Source organism: Enoplosus armatus, chromosome 3, assembly GCF_043641665.1.
Source record: "Enoplosus armatus isolate fEnoArm2 chromosome 3, fEnoArm2.hap1, whole genome shotgun sequence".
Lineage (NCBI taxonomy): Eukaryota > Metazoa > Chordata > Actinopteri > Centrarchiformes > Enoplosidae > Enoplosus > Enoplosus armatus.
Window position 1 is genome coordinate 5,687,919 of NC_092182.1, and position 17,941 is coordinate 5,705,859.

Below are 17,941 nucleotides of genomic sequence, written 5' to 3' on the forward strand. Positions count from 1 at the left end.
TCCTGGGTATGTCTCTGCAGCCCTGCGTGGCAGAGATAAGACCACCGCCTACACAGAAGCCTGTTTCTTGGGAATTAGAAAGCTGTCCCCAAAGTCCACTAGTGACAGACAACACCATCCGTCACTCGGCTACAGCCGGCCACACACAACCTCCCAACTGCCCAACAAGACGTTCCAGTGTCAGCTCCAACTGCTTCTGTCGAGATACTGTCAACAAGAGCAGGCGTGTTTGTGTGTGTATGCGTGTCGGCCTATGCATGTGCGTATGCAGGCTTATGAGTTACATGGCACGACCACGGACATGCTGCAATGTCCTGTAGGTCTGTGTGTGTCTGTGCTGCTGGGTGACAGTGAGCGGCGGGCCTGTAATTCCTGGCCTCCTCCTTTCATCTTGATAACCTCTTATCAGGGCAGAGCAGCCCGCTCTCACAGCGGCAGCAGCCACATCCCTGCCCAGCTGTCCACACTGCCACATTTCACTCTTCCTCTCAGAATATCACTCTCATTCACGCAGACCGATGAGCTCCGATTCCCATTCAACTTTGGTATTATTGTCCGTAAAAGGAAACTCCGCACGGAGGCAAATGAATTTGTGTGGAGCAAAAAAAAGGTTGAACTTAAGTAGATAACACAATAAATGAGCATCACCAACCTTTCCATACATCTCCACTGATCCTGTTTGGGGTCATGGCAGGCTGGAGTCTACCCAGCATGCACTGGGCGAGAGGCAGCAGGCTACATATCACACAGGTTGCCAGTCTGCCAGACACATACAGGCAATTTGGAGTTTTTAATTCACTTTACCTGCGAACTTTAGGCCTTTTCCATAAACCAGCATGGAAAATAAACAATATTAGGGATGTCGCAGTGGCATAAGGGCTATCTCCCATCTCTGTCCTGTCATTTACTGACACCTTTCAATAGTCTGTCTTTCTAATTAAGGCACAAATGCCTACAATAATATTTAGTATTTAATATTTTGCTGCCAACAGCCTCCTCGCGGTCATGCAGTAAATACATCAACCAGAATGAATAAAAGTTTAAAATGGGACCCCGACTTTAGAAATACTGAGGAAAAATGAAGTCTTGCCCATATACTGTTTGCTATGAAGAGGAGGTTTCAGTATGGCACTGTGCTTCCTGACACCCACCTGGTCAGAATTTCACGCCAGGCAACTGTAGAAAGAGTGAAAGGTTTAGGGAAATCTGTGACTCAGTTGCAACTTTGTGCCGCAGCTACCACGACCTATATTTTGATTTGCATCTGTCCCTAACTGAATGCTACAGTTTATCTATTTGATGTTATTGTCCCTAAAAGGAAACTCTGCATGGTGCATTTGTGTGGAGAAAAAAGGGGGATAAACTTAAGTACAATAAATTTCCTCACTTCCTTGTGAGGATGCTGGTTCATAAGTGGCAGAAGAGAAGGCCCAGTGTTGCAAATAAAAAAAATAGGCCTCAATTCTTCCTAACTGTTTTTCTCCCCTGATTTCCCTGAAAACTGTAAGTGAACAAAGAGAGAGGAAAGTTGGGGAGCTGCTTTGACTATCAAATGACTGTGACAGTGTCGGGCTTGTGCGCAGCCAGGCTGTGTCCTGACCATATCTCCCCCCCTCCAACTATGATTGCAGCTCTTCTCCCGATTTGCATTACTGTGTTCCACTCTCAAGCTTCACAGGGACCACAAAGAAATTGGGTCTTTGCATTTTATATTTGCTTTGTTCAAATGTCTGTCCGACTCTTTTCCATGCGGGCTCAGCCTTATCAGGGGGCCGTATGGACATTTCATCAACAGACAAAAAGCACCGGCCCTGCCCGGAACAGCTGTGTGATATTATGTACATGTATGTGTGTATTTCTATCTATCAGCTATAACTGCTTGTTTCATAATAGCTTCGGCCCAGATGTGCTTTTTATATGTGGTGCATCAATCATCAGAGATACAAACATGTTATCAACACATAAAGGAGGAACGGAAGAACCACGATTTAAAGCTGGCACCTTCACCTTTCCTTGCTCCAGATGCCAAAAGTCTTCCAGATAAGACCAACATGATTTGTTCTGTTTGTAGATAAATGACACAGTCAGACCTGACTTTACATTCAGAGTTGTAAATAGGTTGCATCTGCCCTCATACAAGTTTTTTTTTTCTCTCTCTCTCTCTGGTCCAAAGAGGTGTGTCTTTCAAAAAGTTGTCCCCAACCCCTCCCACGGACTGTCTCTTAGCCCTAAACTTCGCTGCTGGTTGGAGAAGTAGCTCTTGTAGCCATCAGCCCGTACTGACTCGTAGCTGTGCCACTATCCACCTGGCCGCCTAACTTGAACCCTCGGCCTCCTGCCGCTGAACCCTGCTCATCTGTGACATCCACTCAGGTAAGGTGACCCCCCCCCCCCCCCCCCCCAACCTCGGCTCTCTGTCTCCTGTTGGTCTGTTTTCCAGTAGACACCTGTATACAATGAATGAAGACTATCTGGCTCATGGAAGCATATTCAATGCATTTGAAACGTTCCCTGGCGAGCTTTAATATCACCTCAGGCCATTCATTGCTTGATTGACTGTGACTTGTAGAGATATGAGAGGTGAGGACACAGATTCTGTTTCCTTCTCAGTGAGGTGGACAGTTTCTCTTAAACCTAAGTGTTTTGTTTTGTTTTGTAATATTATTTCCTTCAGCATATCACCATGAATGCCATGAGTCATCACCATGCTTTTAGGTGACTTGGGGTTAAATGAATTTGCAATTAAATATTAATTATTTTAATGTATGTATAAATAACTGTACTAAATGGCTACTTGTTAATCTTTCAATTCAGATAATAATCAGTAATTAGACCTAAAGCTAATTAACCATGCTCTTGTGCAAGGCTTATATCTGAAAAGCAGTCTAGTTTCAAATGATTAAATCTCTCTAAATGAGTTTATTGCTCAGTGCAATCTAACTTGATCGTCTCTCCACAACATGCTCATGTCTCGCTCTGCTGTGTTTTTCACATTTCTAGTCCAACAGATTTCTATTAATCAGATGAGATTAGGGTCACGCTGTGTCGCTGGATCTCATGGATATATTTAGCATTATAATAACGCCGTCTATCAGATTTTCTCAGACTTTATCAGACACTATCAGCCCCTTCTCTTTCCTCTTCTCTTTCCTCTAAAGATACGGCGAGCGAGCGCGGCCTCGTCTGTTACTGCAATACTTATAATACTGATTCAACATTCTGCGCTTTCATTTTATTTTTTCAATTTCACAACTTTTTTCTCAAAGCAGTCATTGTGGGATTTTTGTTTTTCTAAAAGGGCAGCAAATGGGCTTTTCATCTCAAGGACTAAAAATTGTATCACAAGTTATTCTTGAATAAAAACAGAAAAATCGTCCAAAAAAACCCACCAAGACTGGTGTGAAAATGTTCCATAATCTCCTGAGCAGTGTGTCAGAGGTTTGCTGCTGACACTCTCACTCAGAAAATCTGCCTGTAAACATGACTCAGTTGTTGTTTTTTTTAGTTGGAATGTTGTGCTGTTTGTCCACCTGGGGGGGGGGGGGGGGGCGTCCCTGAGGGCATATTTTTTGCATTCTTCTAACTGTCACACCTATTGTAGACAGGCCACTTAGTAACTGTTTGGTCACAGGCTGCATCTCTGCAATTATAGACCCATTTATTTTTAGTCTTTACTTTCAGCCACAGTCAAATGAGGATCCTAGAAAAGGAAGTTTGAAGAAGACTGCTATCGAGAGACCTTGTCCCTGATAACTTCAAGTTTCACTGGTTGTTATGATGTGAAGAGTGTGGTGGATGCATCTGCTTCAATCAAAGTTACAGTAAATCAGACTTAAATGTGGTAGCAAAAATACTGAATCAGTTTCTGAAAAATGATCTTGAGTGGATGCATTTGACACAAATGTCAAAAGCAATGTAGATTTCTCACATCCCCGCTACGGTAGTGCTACAGCTTGAGGTTTCTTTTGTGTCAGCATGGAGGATTCATCCGAGCAGTCCACCTGGGTGTCTCCGGCTCTGCTCAGCTCGGACCCGCTGGGCGGTTTCTCCTCTGAGCCCGGCCTGCTGCCTTCAGGGGAAGATGGAGAGGCCTTCTTCTCCAGCCAGGACACAGACTACACCTGCCTGCCCTCCTTCTTCTCCAACCCGAGCCACAGCCGAGCACCCTCCTCCTACAGGCACAGCTCGGGTCAGTGCTTACCAACCAAATCCACCTTCTCATCCACCCTCCGGATCATGATCTGACTTTGTCTGTTCTGTCCCACTTTTCCAAAAGTCCGTCAGGTGTTCACCTCACCGAGCCTCCTCAGCAACCTCCAGCTGCTGGACGGGCCGAGTGGCCACTCCCTGAGCTCGCCCTACAACCCTCCGGCCTCCACGTGGAGCAGCAGCCCCCTCACCAAGACCCCGCTGCACTCGCACACCCCGACCTCCCTCTACACCCCCGGCATCACCTCCTCCTTCACCTCCCCCAGGGACGGATATTCGTCTCCGTGCAGGGAGGGCAGGGAGAGCCCACGGCTTCAGGAGGCCCTGAAGGCCGAGCGCCTGAGCCCGCTGGGGGGATCAGGTGCCAGCAGCAATTTTCTGAATCTGACCCCTGCTGCTGGGAGCGTGTACACTCCGTCGCCACACTCCCACCCACACATGCTGAGCCCCTACAGCACCTACATGACGGGTCCACAAGAGTACAACTCCGCTGCCCTCTACTCCAGCCCTGGAGCGTGGATCAGCCCCTCATACTCCCCTAAACTCCACAGTAAGATGAGGATATCCACTCCAGGTGATTACCACTCTGATTTTTTTTAGGTCTATAATGATTGATGATAAATGAAAACAAAGATGATTAAGACTGAAACTTCATTCTTAACCTCAGAAACAGCAGTTGACAAAACAATCTCACCGCAAAGTCCATTTAGGAGCTGTTCTGGGCCTTTTGATCATATCACATAACCCCCCTCAGCAGATGGAGCTGCCCACTTCACCATAGAAAGGTAGATGGTAAAATTTCCAAAAACTTTCTTGGTCAAAAATGAACTTTTAAGCCAAGATGGATGAGAAGGCAAAGTGCTCAGACAAATGGATATGTGATATGACTGAAAGCTCCAGAAGAGCAAATGAATGGAGTAAATGTGGTGATAGTTTGAGATATTAACTTTTACCATATTTACTGTCTCATGAGTCGTTGTAAAAACAATGTTTAAAGACAAATATTGCCTGATGTATTTTCATTTTTTACATGGACATGTAACATCTTGTAATAAACCTTTTGTAACAACTGTGCACTTTTTGATTTTGAACAGAGGCCAGAGAGTGTGTCAACTGCGGAGCCACGGCTACCCCTCTGTGGCGTCGGGATGGTACTGGCCACTACCTGTGTAACGCCTGTGGACTGTACCACAAGATGAATGGCCAAAACAGACCCCTGATCCGACCCAAGAAGAGACTGGTATGACCCACTGAGACACACACACACACACACACACACACACACACACACAATGTTGGCTTCGTGGAGTATTCGTCAAATAATAAATCATTGCCAAAAGAACCCGGATGATGTCCTCTCTGTGTTTCAGATTGTCAGCAAGCGGGCAGGTACACTGTGCGCCAACTGCCACACGAGCACCACAACACTGTGGAGGCGCAACGCCAATGGAGAGCCAGTGTGTAACGCGTGTGGACTCTACTTTAAGCTGCACAATGTGAGTCACGCATCTGGGTAAAGCTTACAAACTGCTGCACAACATTTCGCCCCACATGAATAAAACCTCTGAGGTCCCGCTGTCTCCTCCAGGTCAACCGGCCCCTCACCATGAAGAAGGACGGCATTCAAACGCGCAACAGGAAAGTGTCCAACAAGAACAAGAAGAGCAAGAAGGCCGCCGCGTTCGAGTCCTACTCGGAGATGACTCAGCCCTCCGCCTCCCTGGACGGCAGCGGCGGGCCCTTCTCCCTCGGCCCCGGGACTCTCCTCAGCTACAGCCACGCGCCGCACCTCCTCCCGACGCCGTCGGCCCTGCACTCCTCCGCCTCCTTACCGTACACACACCACCTCAACACCGGCATGATGCCCACGCTGGTGTGAAACGACGAGACAGGCTCCTGTGCATGTTTACGAAGCAGCACTCTCGCCTCCCTTCAGTGTGCATTTGTACATATGTGTCTCATTGGATTCTACGTTATGTGAATGAGGGTTTCTGTTTATTTTCACTGTATTTTAGGGGGAAGCACCAACTCTGTAGATATTATCTCGATCAAGTGCTTGTTTGCAGTCAGATGAAACCACTTTACACATCAACACACTGATAAGGGAATTGTCTCTGTAAATACAAACACAAATGTGATTTGACTGCCATGGCTGAGTCCTAATCTCTCTGCTCTACTATTCATAACGTGAAATTATCGTTAGATTTTGTGTTACAGGGGTCTGTTTTGTATTTGCAAAATTGACATTACCGTATTGAAACTCAACAGAGAAAATAATAAATAAAAAAAATGTGTGACTTATTCCGTTGGAGTCATGAAGGCTTCTGTTTTGTTTATGTCATTTGAATTCTCACTTCATCCGTTCAGCCCAGTGAACAGATGAAGTGAAGCCTCCTGTGTGGCTTTATTGTCCTCCACTGCTCAGGTATAATAGTCTCTTTGTACCGGCAGCGCTTCACTCTGGCACTGTAATTGTACATGTATGCAAATTCTCCATTCTGCAGAAGTGACAAGCATTCAACTCAAGTGCAACACTCATGCCTGGGTTTTATTTTTAAGCTGGCACTGCCAGTTGATGAGCAACAAGTTCAAACACACATACACACAAGCTCATGTTTGTATTTGCTATTACTCATCACTGTTTGTATGCTCATAAAAGGGGGATTTTTTTTGTCATGTGTAAAATTTCCACTGTCATGCCTGAATGCAAAGGTCAGAGGCTGCAGAGAACTTGCTGAGTAATGATGGGTGATATGTGACATGACGTCCCAAAGAGGCCAAAGACAGAGTGGAGAAAGCTGAGCATGCACATACAGCGATGGAGTCATTTTCATGCATTGGTGAAAGTATAAACCAGCAAAATATACTGGAGCAGAATGGCCCCTGTGAGAAATATTACTGAAGCATAAACATGTAAGAAGCATTTTAATGTTGGAGCTGGATCTTGATGTACTGTTGGTTGGTTTAAGCTGCAACAATGCATCATATTTCATTAGCTGATCGTATGTTTTGTTAAAAGTAAAACATTCATATTGTGACTATGTAGTGCAGTAGAAGTGTAAAGCAGCAGAAAATTAAGTGCATTCCACCACTGTTCAAAACTCAAAACTGACTGACTTTACCGCACGCTTTCTGTGTAGATGTCAGCAATACTTTAGTTGTGTAGAGCAGACATTTCCTTTTCAGACATGCCGTGCTACTGTGATTGTTTGTATCCAGGTAATCCCACTCAATGAGCCGGGGACAACTGTGTCGTATTGATCAAATCTGTGATCACGTCTTAGTAACTGATTAGACTTATCTTTGCAGCAAAACACAACGGATAATCCTTAAATGCAAAGAAACACATTCAACTTGTTACCATTTCCTCAGCAAAGGCATTTATTTAAAATGCCAGGCAGTAGTGCAGCAGTGTATTTTCTTTTTTTTTATGCTGAGCAGCAGGGCTGGGGTTGCTCACTCAGGACTGGGGGATGACTGATTAGGTTATCACTGAGGCCACAGACCCCAAACCATCCACCTGCTGCTGACACCGCCACTCTCACACTCCCTGTCAGTTAGTCAGTGAGGGGCACCATGTACACTGTAGACATTCAGAAAGAGTTACGGCAAACAAATAAATACATCATGGGCGTTGTCTGAAGGCAACACATGAGCTCCATTTGTTCACTCAGTCTATAATGCCATGTTTGGGTCACATGAATCCAGTCAGGTTTCATAATCTGTGGGCACACACAGAACGCTTCGCTTGAGACAAATCTATAACTATCACACACGTGTGTGTTTTCGCTTCACAGACTTCAGGGAGAAATAAGACTTTTATCTATGCATTCAGTTTCAGATTAGTGAGCACGGCCCTGTGAACATCTGGGCACGCCACCCACTCATGACACTGCATGACAAACACACACACACTTACACAGTCAATCCTTGTGAGTGTTTTGGTGATAAACTAACTGGGAGGCAGACATTTTGATTGTATTTTGCCCAAGTGACACCTGAGTAGATCAAAACTATTAAAATAGTTGATATTTTCTTTTTAGTGCAGCTTAACTTCATTAGCAGTCAACCACTGTCAACCCCCTGATTCCCCCTGGGACCTCGATGATGGGAATTGAATGTATTGATGTCCTGTGATGTACCAGAGTGAGACGAGGGGTTTTCTATTGGAATCCACTTCCCATGTTTAGCCAAAGTTTACCCTAAATCACACATCCAAATCCACACCATCCCCCTGCTCAAGAATAATCAGAATTAGTAAAAATTAAGTGTAAAAAAAAAAAAAAAAAAAACAACCTGACATGAAATGTGAAAAATTGAGATGATTTGGCAAGCACATCCATAATTTACACTCTTTTCCTTAACTGTCTCTATCTGCTGTTTATCTGCTGCAGCCGCCAGCTCTGCTCTGGGGAAATGGCAACAAATGCCGGGGACAGATTAGCAACCACAGGCCTGCTCCAGTTCACTCACAAGGCCGTCCGTTAGCGGCCTCCTCTCTCTTGCTCTTTTCCCATTCAGACTATTTCATCCTGCACAGTTGTACAACCACCTAAGTTGTAGTAGAAACTATTGTAACAGGGAGGCAAGTGATTTGATAATGACTTGTTTTATCTTTGACAGTCTGGGAGCTTTGCATTTTGATGTACGCGTAATTTCAAACGAACAGTCTTCCTGAAGGAGGAAACAGTTGAACCTCTGACCTACAGAACACACGTCAACACTCCACCGTTACAGCGAGAAATAAAAAGATCACTAAATGCTACTACCACAGCTTGACTTGACATACAGGAAACATGTGGTGCACCAGCACCCCCAAAAGGTAAGAACGCAACACTGCAGCTCCAGTTTTAACCCCAACTGACACAGGATGTAAAACTCTGCACACTGAAGTTTAGAGATAACGCACATTTATGTGTATGTGTGCTGTTCATATTGTCTCATACATTGTTGATGCATATTATGACGGTACTGAACTCAATATGAACCGAGGAAGGCTTGAATCAAATCACTCCAAACTGAATCAAGAATATGAAATAAAAGACACATTTTTTAAATGTTAAATTTAGACATATTTTGGGTATAGCTCCTTGTATTTTCTCGACGATAGCATACATGTATGTTAGTGCATGTTAATGGTGAGAATATGATGTATGTGAGTGGAGTTTATCTGGTTAAATACATTTTTAATGCATTATATCATGTTCAATATTTTAATGTCTCCTTTCTTGATAGTTTTGATATAATTAAGATTGTTTTGATATATGTGGTATATTTGATGTATTCATTGATGTATATATCAGCCTATTGGTATTGTATATACTGTATATGGGCTTGGTAACCGTTTTCACAACATTTTGATCCAACGACAATCCATCCAGGAAGGAACATTTGTCTAGTTAAATACATTTGTGGTTTGGAGTCAGTGTCCCCTGTACAGTACTTCAAAATGCTCACAATGTTGTACTTTTCCAGCCTGATAATCAAACTGAATCGCCACATTGTTTCACTTCATTCTATGAATTTGAATTGCTGAATAAACGTGAACAGCAATTCACAGGTCTGGAATCAGGCTAGTACTTTTCTTAATGTAATAAATAACAGACAGTGCCATGAGGCCTATGGGAGATATGTTGCACAATTAGTTTGCTGGACGCAGGACTCAGCAGGTGTGTGTGTATTTTCACACTGGTCTAAACAGAAAACAAAATAAAGACACAAGAAAAACATAAATATATTTATTTTTTTTGAAGCATGCCTAAAACTCCAGTACAGCCAACAAAAGGAGCTGAGCATTACACAGTGAAAAGGAAATATAACTTATATTTTGGGTCAGTTTGTGAGTGGTAAAAATTGGTCCTTGGGTAACGCACAAAGGGAAAAAATTAAAATAAGCAGTCTCATCAAACCAGCTGAATCTGTGTCACCGTCTCTTAGCTTATCAGGTTCATTTAAAGCACTTCCAGTCTGGAGAGTTAACACTCTTTAACAACTGAAAATCTCTGCTGTGTGTTACAAAAAATAAAAAGACACAGGACAAAGCGGGGTGAGAAGTATAACAGCTCACCAAGCTACATGTTATGGATACTCCCACAAACTGCTTTGGCCAATCCACATGCTGTCAGTGCACAAGCAGACTGGGCTTTTTGTAAACATTAACTATTTTGTTTTGTTGTTGTGGGCGTAGCGCGGTGAACGAGATGCTGCACCTTCACTGTTTCTTAGCGATGAGCACGCCGACCACTACTCCCATTAGCAGCGCCACTCCGACTAGCAGCCACCTACTCAGAGTCTCCCGGGATCTCCTCGCTTCTGCAGCGGCGTCTCGCCCGAAAACCTCAGCAAAGCAGTCCTGGAGTCAAAACAAAAACACAAAAGAAAAAAGAGGGAGAGAAATTTTGTTACCAGACACTATCTGGGTTTCTTGCCATCCACATTAAAAGGAATTCTCCACCAAAAATCTACAATTGTGGCCAAAGATATCGGCACTTTACCAACTTTAAATATGTGTATAAAGTAAAATATGTGTATATACTGTATGCGCATATGTGAACATATATTTTTCATTACTTTTTCCCCTTTTTTTGATTATATACATTTTTTGGTTTGCAATCTAAGGTATTGTGACTGCTATATAAACCAGGAATCATTGTAAAAATTATAATATATTATTCACACACACAAAAAAAAATATCATAGAAGAAAATTGTTGAAATTTGGGTTTTTTTTTGGTTTACTGTGGGGCAAAACAAGAAAGCTAACAAACAAAAACCCTAATCTTATATTTTTGAAATTCTACATTTACTGGATAATATTACTACCTTTTAGAAGTTCACATTTTAGTGAGTATTTGATACTCAAAGGGTAGGTTTTCAGTTGAGTTTTTCCCTTTAAATGTGAGCAGTGATCTGTATACCTCACTGCGTGGAACTCATGGGGATCATTTCTATGTGAAGTAACACAAGGTCAGGGGTTGCTGTGACACTAATAACCACAGTCCACAGCCGACCATAGCTGAATGATTGTAAAGCAGAATTTTATAATAACACTGACAAAGACATTGTATTGTATCAGTCACGTCAGGCCAACACCTGATGATGGTGAGTTCATCCCCTGCCTGCTCACCCATCCTCCTTGGCTCTGGATCCACGGATTGATGTGCTCATCCAGGTACATGGTCATCCAGTCTGCGATGCGGGAAACTAGCTCGCTCATATCCTTCTCGACGCACTCCACACACAGCACACCTCCAAAGGCAAACAAGCCCACTATGCGTCCCCAGTTGACTCCGTCCCTGAACACCTCGTCCATCACGCTCTTAAAACTGTGGTAGGCAGTGTCAGGAGTGATGTCAAGCTGCGAGGAAAGGTCACTAAACGCTTGCGTGAAGAGCAGTTCAAACTCATTCGCTGAGTCTCGAAGAGCTGCCTTTACGGCCTCTATGGCAGCATTCTGTTCACCCCTGTTCCTGCTGTTTACCAGCAAGCCGTTACTGGCAGCAGAGTTGGCCTTGTCTCCCTCAGTCCTTCCACCAGCGTCCACTGGCCTCAGCAGAGAGGTTGGGTAGTTCCTCTGAGAAAGTTTGTAGCTTATAAAGAACTCCACCAGCTCTCTGTTACTGCACGACATTGTTTCCACACTGTGAACCTCCAACACACAGTCGCCAGCCTAATCAGACCCCGTGGTTTCTCCTGCCATTTCTCTCAGTCTGTCAGCTGTCACATTAAAGCTTCTTCACCTTGTGTGAAGCATACAGGGATGAGAAAAAAAATGACATTCATTATTGTGAGCAGACACTTTGCAACCCCTGCTGCTGTGTTTTGGCATCCATTGTTTTCCATTGATTTCTGTAAGATATGAAAATCTATCAGGAGGCTCTACAAACATGCTTGAGTTGGGTAATCCATCCCGGTGAACATCAAGTCTGCATTCATTTTTTTTCACATTACCATGGCTGGGTAATCCAGTTTATTTGCATTGATTTGAGACATCTGCACTGCATTAGCACACAATGATAATTTGTAAAATGGTCATTGCACATTTCGTGTTGCACAGAAATGAATGGAAAGTAATGGATAACTGGGATGGAACGCAAAAAGCATCCAAAAATCTAAAAGTGTAGCAAATAGTTGACAATGAGCTAACAAACATTAGCTAACTAGCAGCCGTGCAGGCTCAGCATTGTGAGATCCAGTAGCATTAAGTCATTACGATGTATATTAACCCACATATATGCGTCTAGATGCCAACTTGCCCCCGCTGAAAGCTCTGGCTACAAATAACGCAGACACTACCAGTTTTAGCTTCATGTGCTAACTAGCTGTTTATAAACAGACCATAGGAAACGCATCAAAAACAACCACAAACTACAGCCACGGGACTGATATGATGTAAACATTGTTTACAGTTATACTTACAACTGTTAAAAGGTAGTTTCCTCTTTCAGAGTGCAGCTATGGAGTTACTAAAAGCTGGAGTTGTGACTGCAGACACAATATGGACATTTTTGCAGCTGCAGACTCTGTGGCCTGAACAGTGATGCACGCTGGCGGTTGGCCAATTCTGCTACTGTACCAGCCAGAAGTCCCGCCTCCTCCTGCTGCTGCACCAATCGGCGTCTGAGAGGGGCCGGAAGTTAAGGGGCCCCATGAAATGAGAGCAAAATCATTGGAAAAGTATGTACGTTGGTTCTGGGTGAATTTTACATGCACACATCGAAATGGACGGGCTCCAAAACCCGCCATCGTGTCATTTTCGTATCACAACTGTATCGTACCTTAATTAAAGATTTGACGTACAAAAAAAAGAAGAGATATTTTAATTGTTTTGGTTTCAGATAAACTTCTGACTCAATGGAGTCCCTTAGCTTTTAACATGTTTGCAGTGTTTTTACTATTGTTGTACCACTTGTTATAAATCAAGTAAGCTTATCTTAAGCATGTGTATTTGTTTTTCGTTTTTTCTTTAAGTATGAATTAACAGTGGGTTAATGTGAAAATGTGGTGGCCAGTGGTGAATCAGTTATGTATGACCTCTCATTGATCATAACATCCACTTTACATAAATGTACTTTTGATTAATAATTTCCTCTCCTTCCTACTGTGTTGTATAAAAAGTTATCAGACTAAAAAGTGAGATTTAGGCTTATCTTCCATTACTTTCCTGTTGAGGTTAGGCATTGATTACATACAAAACATGTTGCTGCTCTATTATACTTTAAAAGCTCCATTGTGTTCTGTATGTAACATTTTCATAAGGCCTGGCACAAAAAATAACCGTCACAGACAAAGCGATTGGTGTAGGGAAGAAATTAAAATATTTTCATTAAACAAACATATTTATTAAAACGTGTACATAAGCAAGTAGCATATCCTACACTTTCTAAATGTGAAATGACAGTATGATACATTTCTTTGTCACAGTTGAGAAAACAAAATATGGAAGTAGAGAAGTTGGCATAATTGTTTCATAACTCTTGTGACAGTTAAAAGGTGAATAACACAGATTGTGTGAAGAACCTAACAAAAAGCAATGGTTAAAATATATACAATGTCACTTACATATGCCATATATTTATGCACTATATTGTAACTTTTTTTCCTTCTTTCCAACACTGGTAACAAAGTCAATGTGAAATCTGGAATTGAAGAGTTTTAGTGACCCATGCCATTTGACCAAATTTTTGATTTGCGACTGTCTGTAGACCTGTGTTTTGTCTTCTTCATCTTAATTTATACACTCCTTTAAAACTGAACTGTTACTCAACCAAGGCACACTGCTAAGCAGGGACACTAACAAAAAGTCATCCAAGCATTTGCATTCCCGTCTTGTAAAGAGCTCTCCTTCTCTCTAGAAGGATCGTCCGAGTTCACAGGTTCGGTCTCGTCTGTCAGGTTTGTCGGCTCCTGGGATTTTACATTCTCGTGTTGGTTTGTGTCGACATTTTCGTTCTCGGAAGGTCTGTCTTCTGTTTCTGGTTCACTGTCTGAGTCAATGGAAATGGTCTCTGTGCATGTACTGAGTTTTAAGGTGCAGTTTAATGTCTCACACTGCTTGTTTTGGTCTGTGTTCGGAGTACCAGACTTGAGGCCTCCAGATCTCCCCACTGAGGTGCCATCAAGCTTGCTCTCCTCGAAGATCAAGTCATGCTTCACTTTCCTGACGGCGTGCATGTCAAAGCCAAGCAGCACAGACACCTTCTTGGTCTCACATAGTCTTTCACATATCCTTCGCTTGGTTGCAAAGTGACTAGAAATGTCAGATTTCCACAGCCACAGACTTGCAGACAGCTTCTCCTCTTCCTGAGGAGAAAGGTACGGTCGTCGGTTGAAGTAGGCGGTCAAGAAATTCTTCCTGGCCTCATACGTCTTGTGCTCATAGCTTCTGGGATCCAGAGCAAAGTCATCAGATTCTGACTGATTTCCAACTGTTGTGGAGGAAATCTTTGATTCCTTGCTCAGTTTCATCCTCTTGGGGTTGGGCGTGGTCTGCATTGGTGGCTGCCTTTTGAGGAAGCCAGCCCCGGATGAGTTGAGAGTCAAGGCAGACTTGAAGCCTTGGCTTGCCTGGGTCCTACCAACTGCCCTGCATTGTACAAGATGCAGCGTGATTGTGGAGGCCACCATGTTACTGGTGTACACTCCCAAGCAATGAATGCACTTGTAAGTCATCTTTTTTTCAACAGGATGCATTGTTTGGAGCACTTGGTGTCGCTCCCTCAGATGCATGGCCAAAGCATCAGAGATGGGACCTTTGAGAATGGTGAAACACAGCGGACACAGAGTCTTCCCGACCTCACTCTTGTGAGTCGGTGTGGGGAAACTTCGAGTGAGTGGCTCGCTCTTCTCAATCATTTTGGGAACGGTTACTTTGACCAGAGGTGGAACACTATTCTGAGCAGGTGCAGGCTGATCTTGACCGTTGATAGATTCCTTCATGTTAAAAGTGAGAACAACAAGCTGCACATTACTGGACTTATCTTGTTTGATGGTGAGATCAAAGGTTAGAGGGGATGCACCAGGGGGTCCAACAAAGTCATCAGGGTGGGCCTGGGCCACGTGCTCCATCATTTTCTCAACATTGTGGAAAGCAGAGTGGCACTGTGGACAGGTGAGCCCGTGGATTAGCATGTGGTTAAGCAGGGTGTCGCTGGGCAGATAGCGGTTACAAAGCAAACACTTGCTGGTGAAGTTGTGGATTTTCATAATGTACTTGGCCAGCGCCCACACTTTCTTTGCCTTGTGTGCATTCTCAAAATGAGCATTATAGAGGTTTTCAGGAAAAAGCTCATTGCAAACCGTGCATATTTTCCACTTCTGTGTCTGCGCTGTGTTTACACCAGCAGCATTATTTTCAGCCACAGTACTGTTGCCAGAAACCGACACACGCACCTGACTGGCTGTGATAGAGGACTGATTTTTAACAACAGGGGCCACTGGCTTTAAATAGCCTATTACTGGTTGTGCTATTGAATCAGCTTTATGTGTGTGGCCCCTAACAAGCAGCGGGGCCTTCTGAGACGTGATTGGTAAGGATTGAGGCCTGGAGACAATAATATTAGCATGCCCAATCATGGTGGTAACTTGAGCACCAATGCGCTCGTGGTACTCTATAACATGCTGTACTAATGCCTCGTAGCTACGAGTGGAAAACTGGCAGCGTTTACAGAGGATGTTGTTGCCGTTGACAGAACTAGCACCATTTTTGACGGATGATTCAGAAACCATACCAAGATATGGAGAGACAATATGCTGAAAATGTTCTCTGTAGATGTGCCGTCTCACAACATTGTAGAGAGTGTCTCGGAACGTGCATTTTTTGCAAAAGTACATAGCTTTCTCCACACCATCTCCCTGTCTGACTCTATCAAGATACGCTTTGTCCTTCTTTCCCAGTGCAGTTCCCTGCAAGTTTCCATAATTCTGCCGTGCTGAACTGGGCATGTGGAATATTTTGACATGCGTCTCCAAAGTTCTCTTGCTTGCAGTGAATGTGCAGTAAGGACAATTGAGCAGAATTTTACTCTCAAAGATTTTCCTGTGTACATTGCGGAAGTGATTCTTGTAGCCTGAGTAGTATTTGGAAGAAAATGGGCACTCTGTGCAGCAAAATGGCTTCGATCGGTATTCCTAAAAGACATCAGGGAGAAAAACAATGGTATTAGGACAAATATGGTGATTTTTGCATGAGCATTTGAAAAGGCCTTGGACAAAGAAGTAAGATTTACCTGTGTTTTAGAGTATGACGGATCCCATGCGCAGATATCAAGGCAATAAGAGCCTTTTACAAATTGCTCATTCGGGCAAAACTCTTTGAACTCCTGTGTAAAGAATTGAAGAGATTAAGTCATTTTTGTTATGACATACAACAAGTATTAGTTTATATATAATCTGGCATGTTTGACAGCATACAACACTTTGTAATTATTAGCCACACTGGCTTTGGACAAATTCTGCTGAGCCGGCATCACGTTAAGTTGCTATTTCCTTCACATTTGAGATAAAAATCTTTTCTAATTACACATTTAAGACTGTCACAGTAAAACTGTAAAAATAAAACAACTACACACACTTACAACTATGTTTTGAAACACAAATGACACTCATCAATAAGCTTTATAATAAGGCATGTCTCATTTTAAATTCATTTGAGTTTGTACTCATAAGCAACTAAGATACACTCACCTCTGCTGCCTCCTTACAGTACTCCAGTCCAATGTCTCCAAGTGCCTTTTTCACTTGCTTCCTAGCTCTCCTGATTCTTGTAAGGTTATTCACTGGGAGTTGATACATCTCTCCTGACAAACAGAAAATAAGCTGCTTATTAGTTTGAGGAAGGCTTAATTTTAAGTCAAATGACAGCGAGCTAATTCTTCAATGTAATATTTTGTATTTTAACACTATAGTTCAGTCAATAATCACCATCATCATGAGAGACTGACTTCATAAACAGGCGACACGCCTTTCAACGCATGTCTCCATTCAATAAATCACAGTCACCATATTTACTCATGATGACAGGATAACGTTATCTATGTTCACGACTTCACTTTCTTCGGGGGCCCAGAAACGTTAACTTGCTGTTTCAGCGGGCAAGCTTCAAGTTAGCTTTCATCACTGATTGAGTGCTAGTTTGACCAGAAAATACAGCAACAGAGAGCAGATCTGTGACCTTTGTTTGTCCATTATGTCCAGTGATCAAGCGGTTTACAGTCCATGTTGTTAGCTTTGTGCGCTAGCGTTTATGTATTAGCCAACATTAGCCTTGTAGCCCGCTCTTGTCGGCTTGGTCCCCTACTTAGCACCAAAGCTAGCGTTGCATAGCCGGTTAGCGTTATGTTTTTATTTGCACTGACGAAATCAATAGATGCGTTTTACTCACCTAATGATATGTCCGGGGACTAGCTTTACACTGCTTGCCTCACTACATAAATGTCTAACTAATAAGTGAATTGGCTGGTCGGGACGTGCAGACTGATGGTGATGTTCGCTCTCCTCAAAGCCGGTGCTGATGCTCAGCTCCACTAGCTAACTAAGCTAGCTCGTTATTAGCTGTCACATCTGCTTTGCTGCAGCTGCTAGCTAGCTGGAGGAACGAAAGGCAGGAGAGAGTAATACACATCTCAAGAAAAGAGCAAACTCCAGTATACTATAAAATGAGGACTACCAGGACCACCCTGCGTCCTCTGAGCAGTATTGTACTTGCACCGGTGTAAGCTAACGTTATCTATTCC

General features: G+C 43.2%; 3 protein-coding genes across 4 annotated transcripts; 1 reads left to right on the plus strand and 2 right to left on the minus strand.

Annotated features, from left to right (window-relative positions):
• Nucleotides 1–2,267: 2,267 nt before the first annotated feature.
• On the plus strand, nt 2,268–6,510 carry gata1a (GATA binding protein 1a). The gene is made up of 6 exons (XM_070902329.1): nt 2,268–2,373; nt 3,975–4,189; nt 4,277–4,783; nt 5,304–5,449; nt 5,580–5,705; nt 5,798–6,510. The coding sequence occupies exons 2-6, from the start codon at nt 3,976–3,978 to the stop codon at nt 6,086–6,088; spliced, it is 1,284 nt and encodes a 427-aa protein (XP_070758430.1). The 5' UTR covers nt 2,268–2,373; nt 3,975; the 3' UTR covers nt 6,089–6,510.
• Nucleotides 6,511–9,934: 3,424 nt separating this feature from the next.
• Nucleotides 9,935–12,733, minus strand: LOC139282528 (bcl-2-like protein 1). 2 transcript variants are annotated; one of them, XM_070902287.1, is made up of 3 exons: nt 12,627–12,733; nt 11,335–11,947; nt 9,935–10,561 (listed from the first exon to the last, which is right to left on the minus strand). In XM_070902287.1, exons 2-3 carry the CDS (start codon nt 11,836–11,838, stop codon nt 10,421–10,423), a joined length of 645 nt encoding a protein of 214 aa, XP_070758388.1. In that variant the 5' UTR covers nt 11,839–11,947; nt 12,627–12,733; the 3' UTR covers nt 9,935–10,420. The 2 variants fall into 2 exon arrangements, with proteins under 2 accessions (XP_070758388.1, XP_070758389.1); XM_070902288.1 differs by having other exon boundaries at nt 10,505–10,561; nt 11,301–11,947.
• A 1,022-nt stretch (nt 12,734–13,755) lies between these two features.
• adnpa (activity-dependent neuroprotector homeobox a) lies at nt 13,756–17,000 on the minus strand. Its single transcript, XM_070902286.1, has 3 exons — nt 16,893–17,000; nt 16,436–16,528; nt 13,756–16,337 (listed from the first exon to the last, which is right to left on the minus strand). Exons 1-3 carry the CDS (start codon nt 16,998–17,000, stop codon nt 14,001–14,003), a joined length of 2,538 nt encoding a protein of 845 aa, XP_070758387.1. The 3' UTR covers nt 13,756–14,000.
• Nucleotides 17,001–17,941: the final 941 nt, after the last annotated feature.

What these genes read in the sequence shown, in the direction of transcription:
- gata1a (XM_070902329.1), top strand. Translation starts at nt 3,976, where the DNA reads ATGGAGGATTCATCCGAGCAGTCCACCTGGGTGTCTCCGGCTCTGCTC. An exon ending in CTCCTACAGGCACAGCTCGG is followed by an intron (nt 4,190 to 4,276) that starts GTCAGTGCTTAC and finishes CTTTTCCAAAAG; the next exon opens with TCCGTCAGGTGTTCACCTCA. An exon ending in GATGAGGATATCCACTCCAG is followed by an intron (nt 4,784 to 5,303) that starts GTGATTACCACT and finishes GATTTTGAACAG; the next exon opens with AGGCCAGAGAGTGTGTCAAC.
- LOC139282528 (XM_070902287.1), bottom strand. Translation starts at nt 11,838, where the DNA reads ATGTCGTGCAGTAACAGAGAGCTGGTGGAGTTCTTTATAAGCTACAAA. An exon ending in TCCAGAGCCAAGGAGGATGG is followed by an intron (nt 10,562 to 11,334) that starts GTGAGCAGGCAG and finishes TTTTGACTCCAG; the next exon opens with GACTGCTTTGCTGAGGTTTT.
- adnpa (XM_070902286.1), bottom strand. Translation starts at nt 17,000, where the DNA reads ATGTATCAACTCCCAGTGAATAACCTTACAAGAATCAGGAGAGCTAGG. An exon ending in ACTGTAAGGAGGCAGCAGAG is followed by an intron (nt 16,529 to 16,892) that starts GTGAGTGTATCT and finishes TTCTTTACACAG; the next exon opens with GAGTTCAAAGAGTTTTGCCC. An exon ending in CGTCATACTCTAAAACACAG is followed by an intron (nt 16,338 to 16,435) that starts GTAAATCTTACT and finishes GATGTCTTTTAG; the next exon opens with GAATACCGATCGAAGCCATT.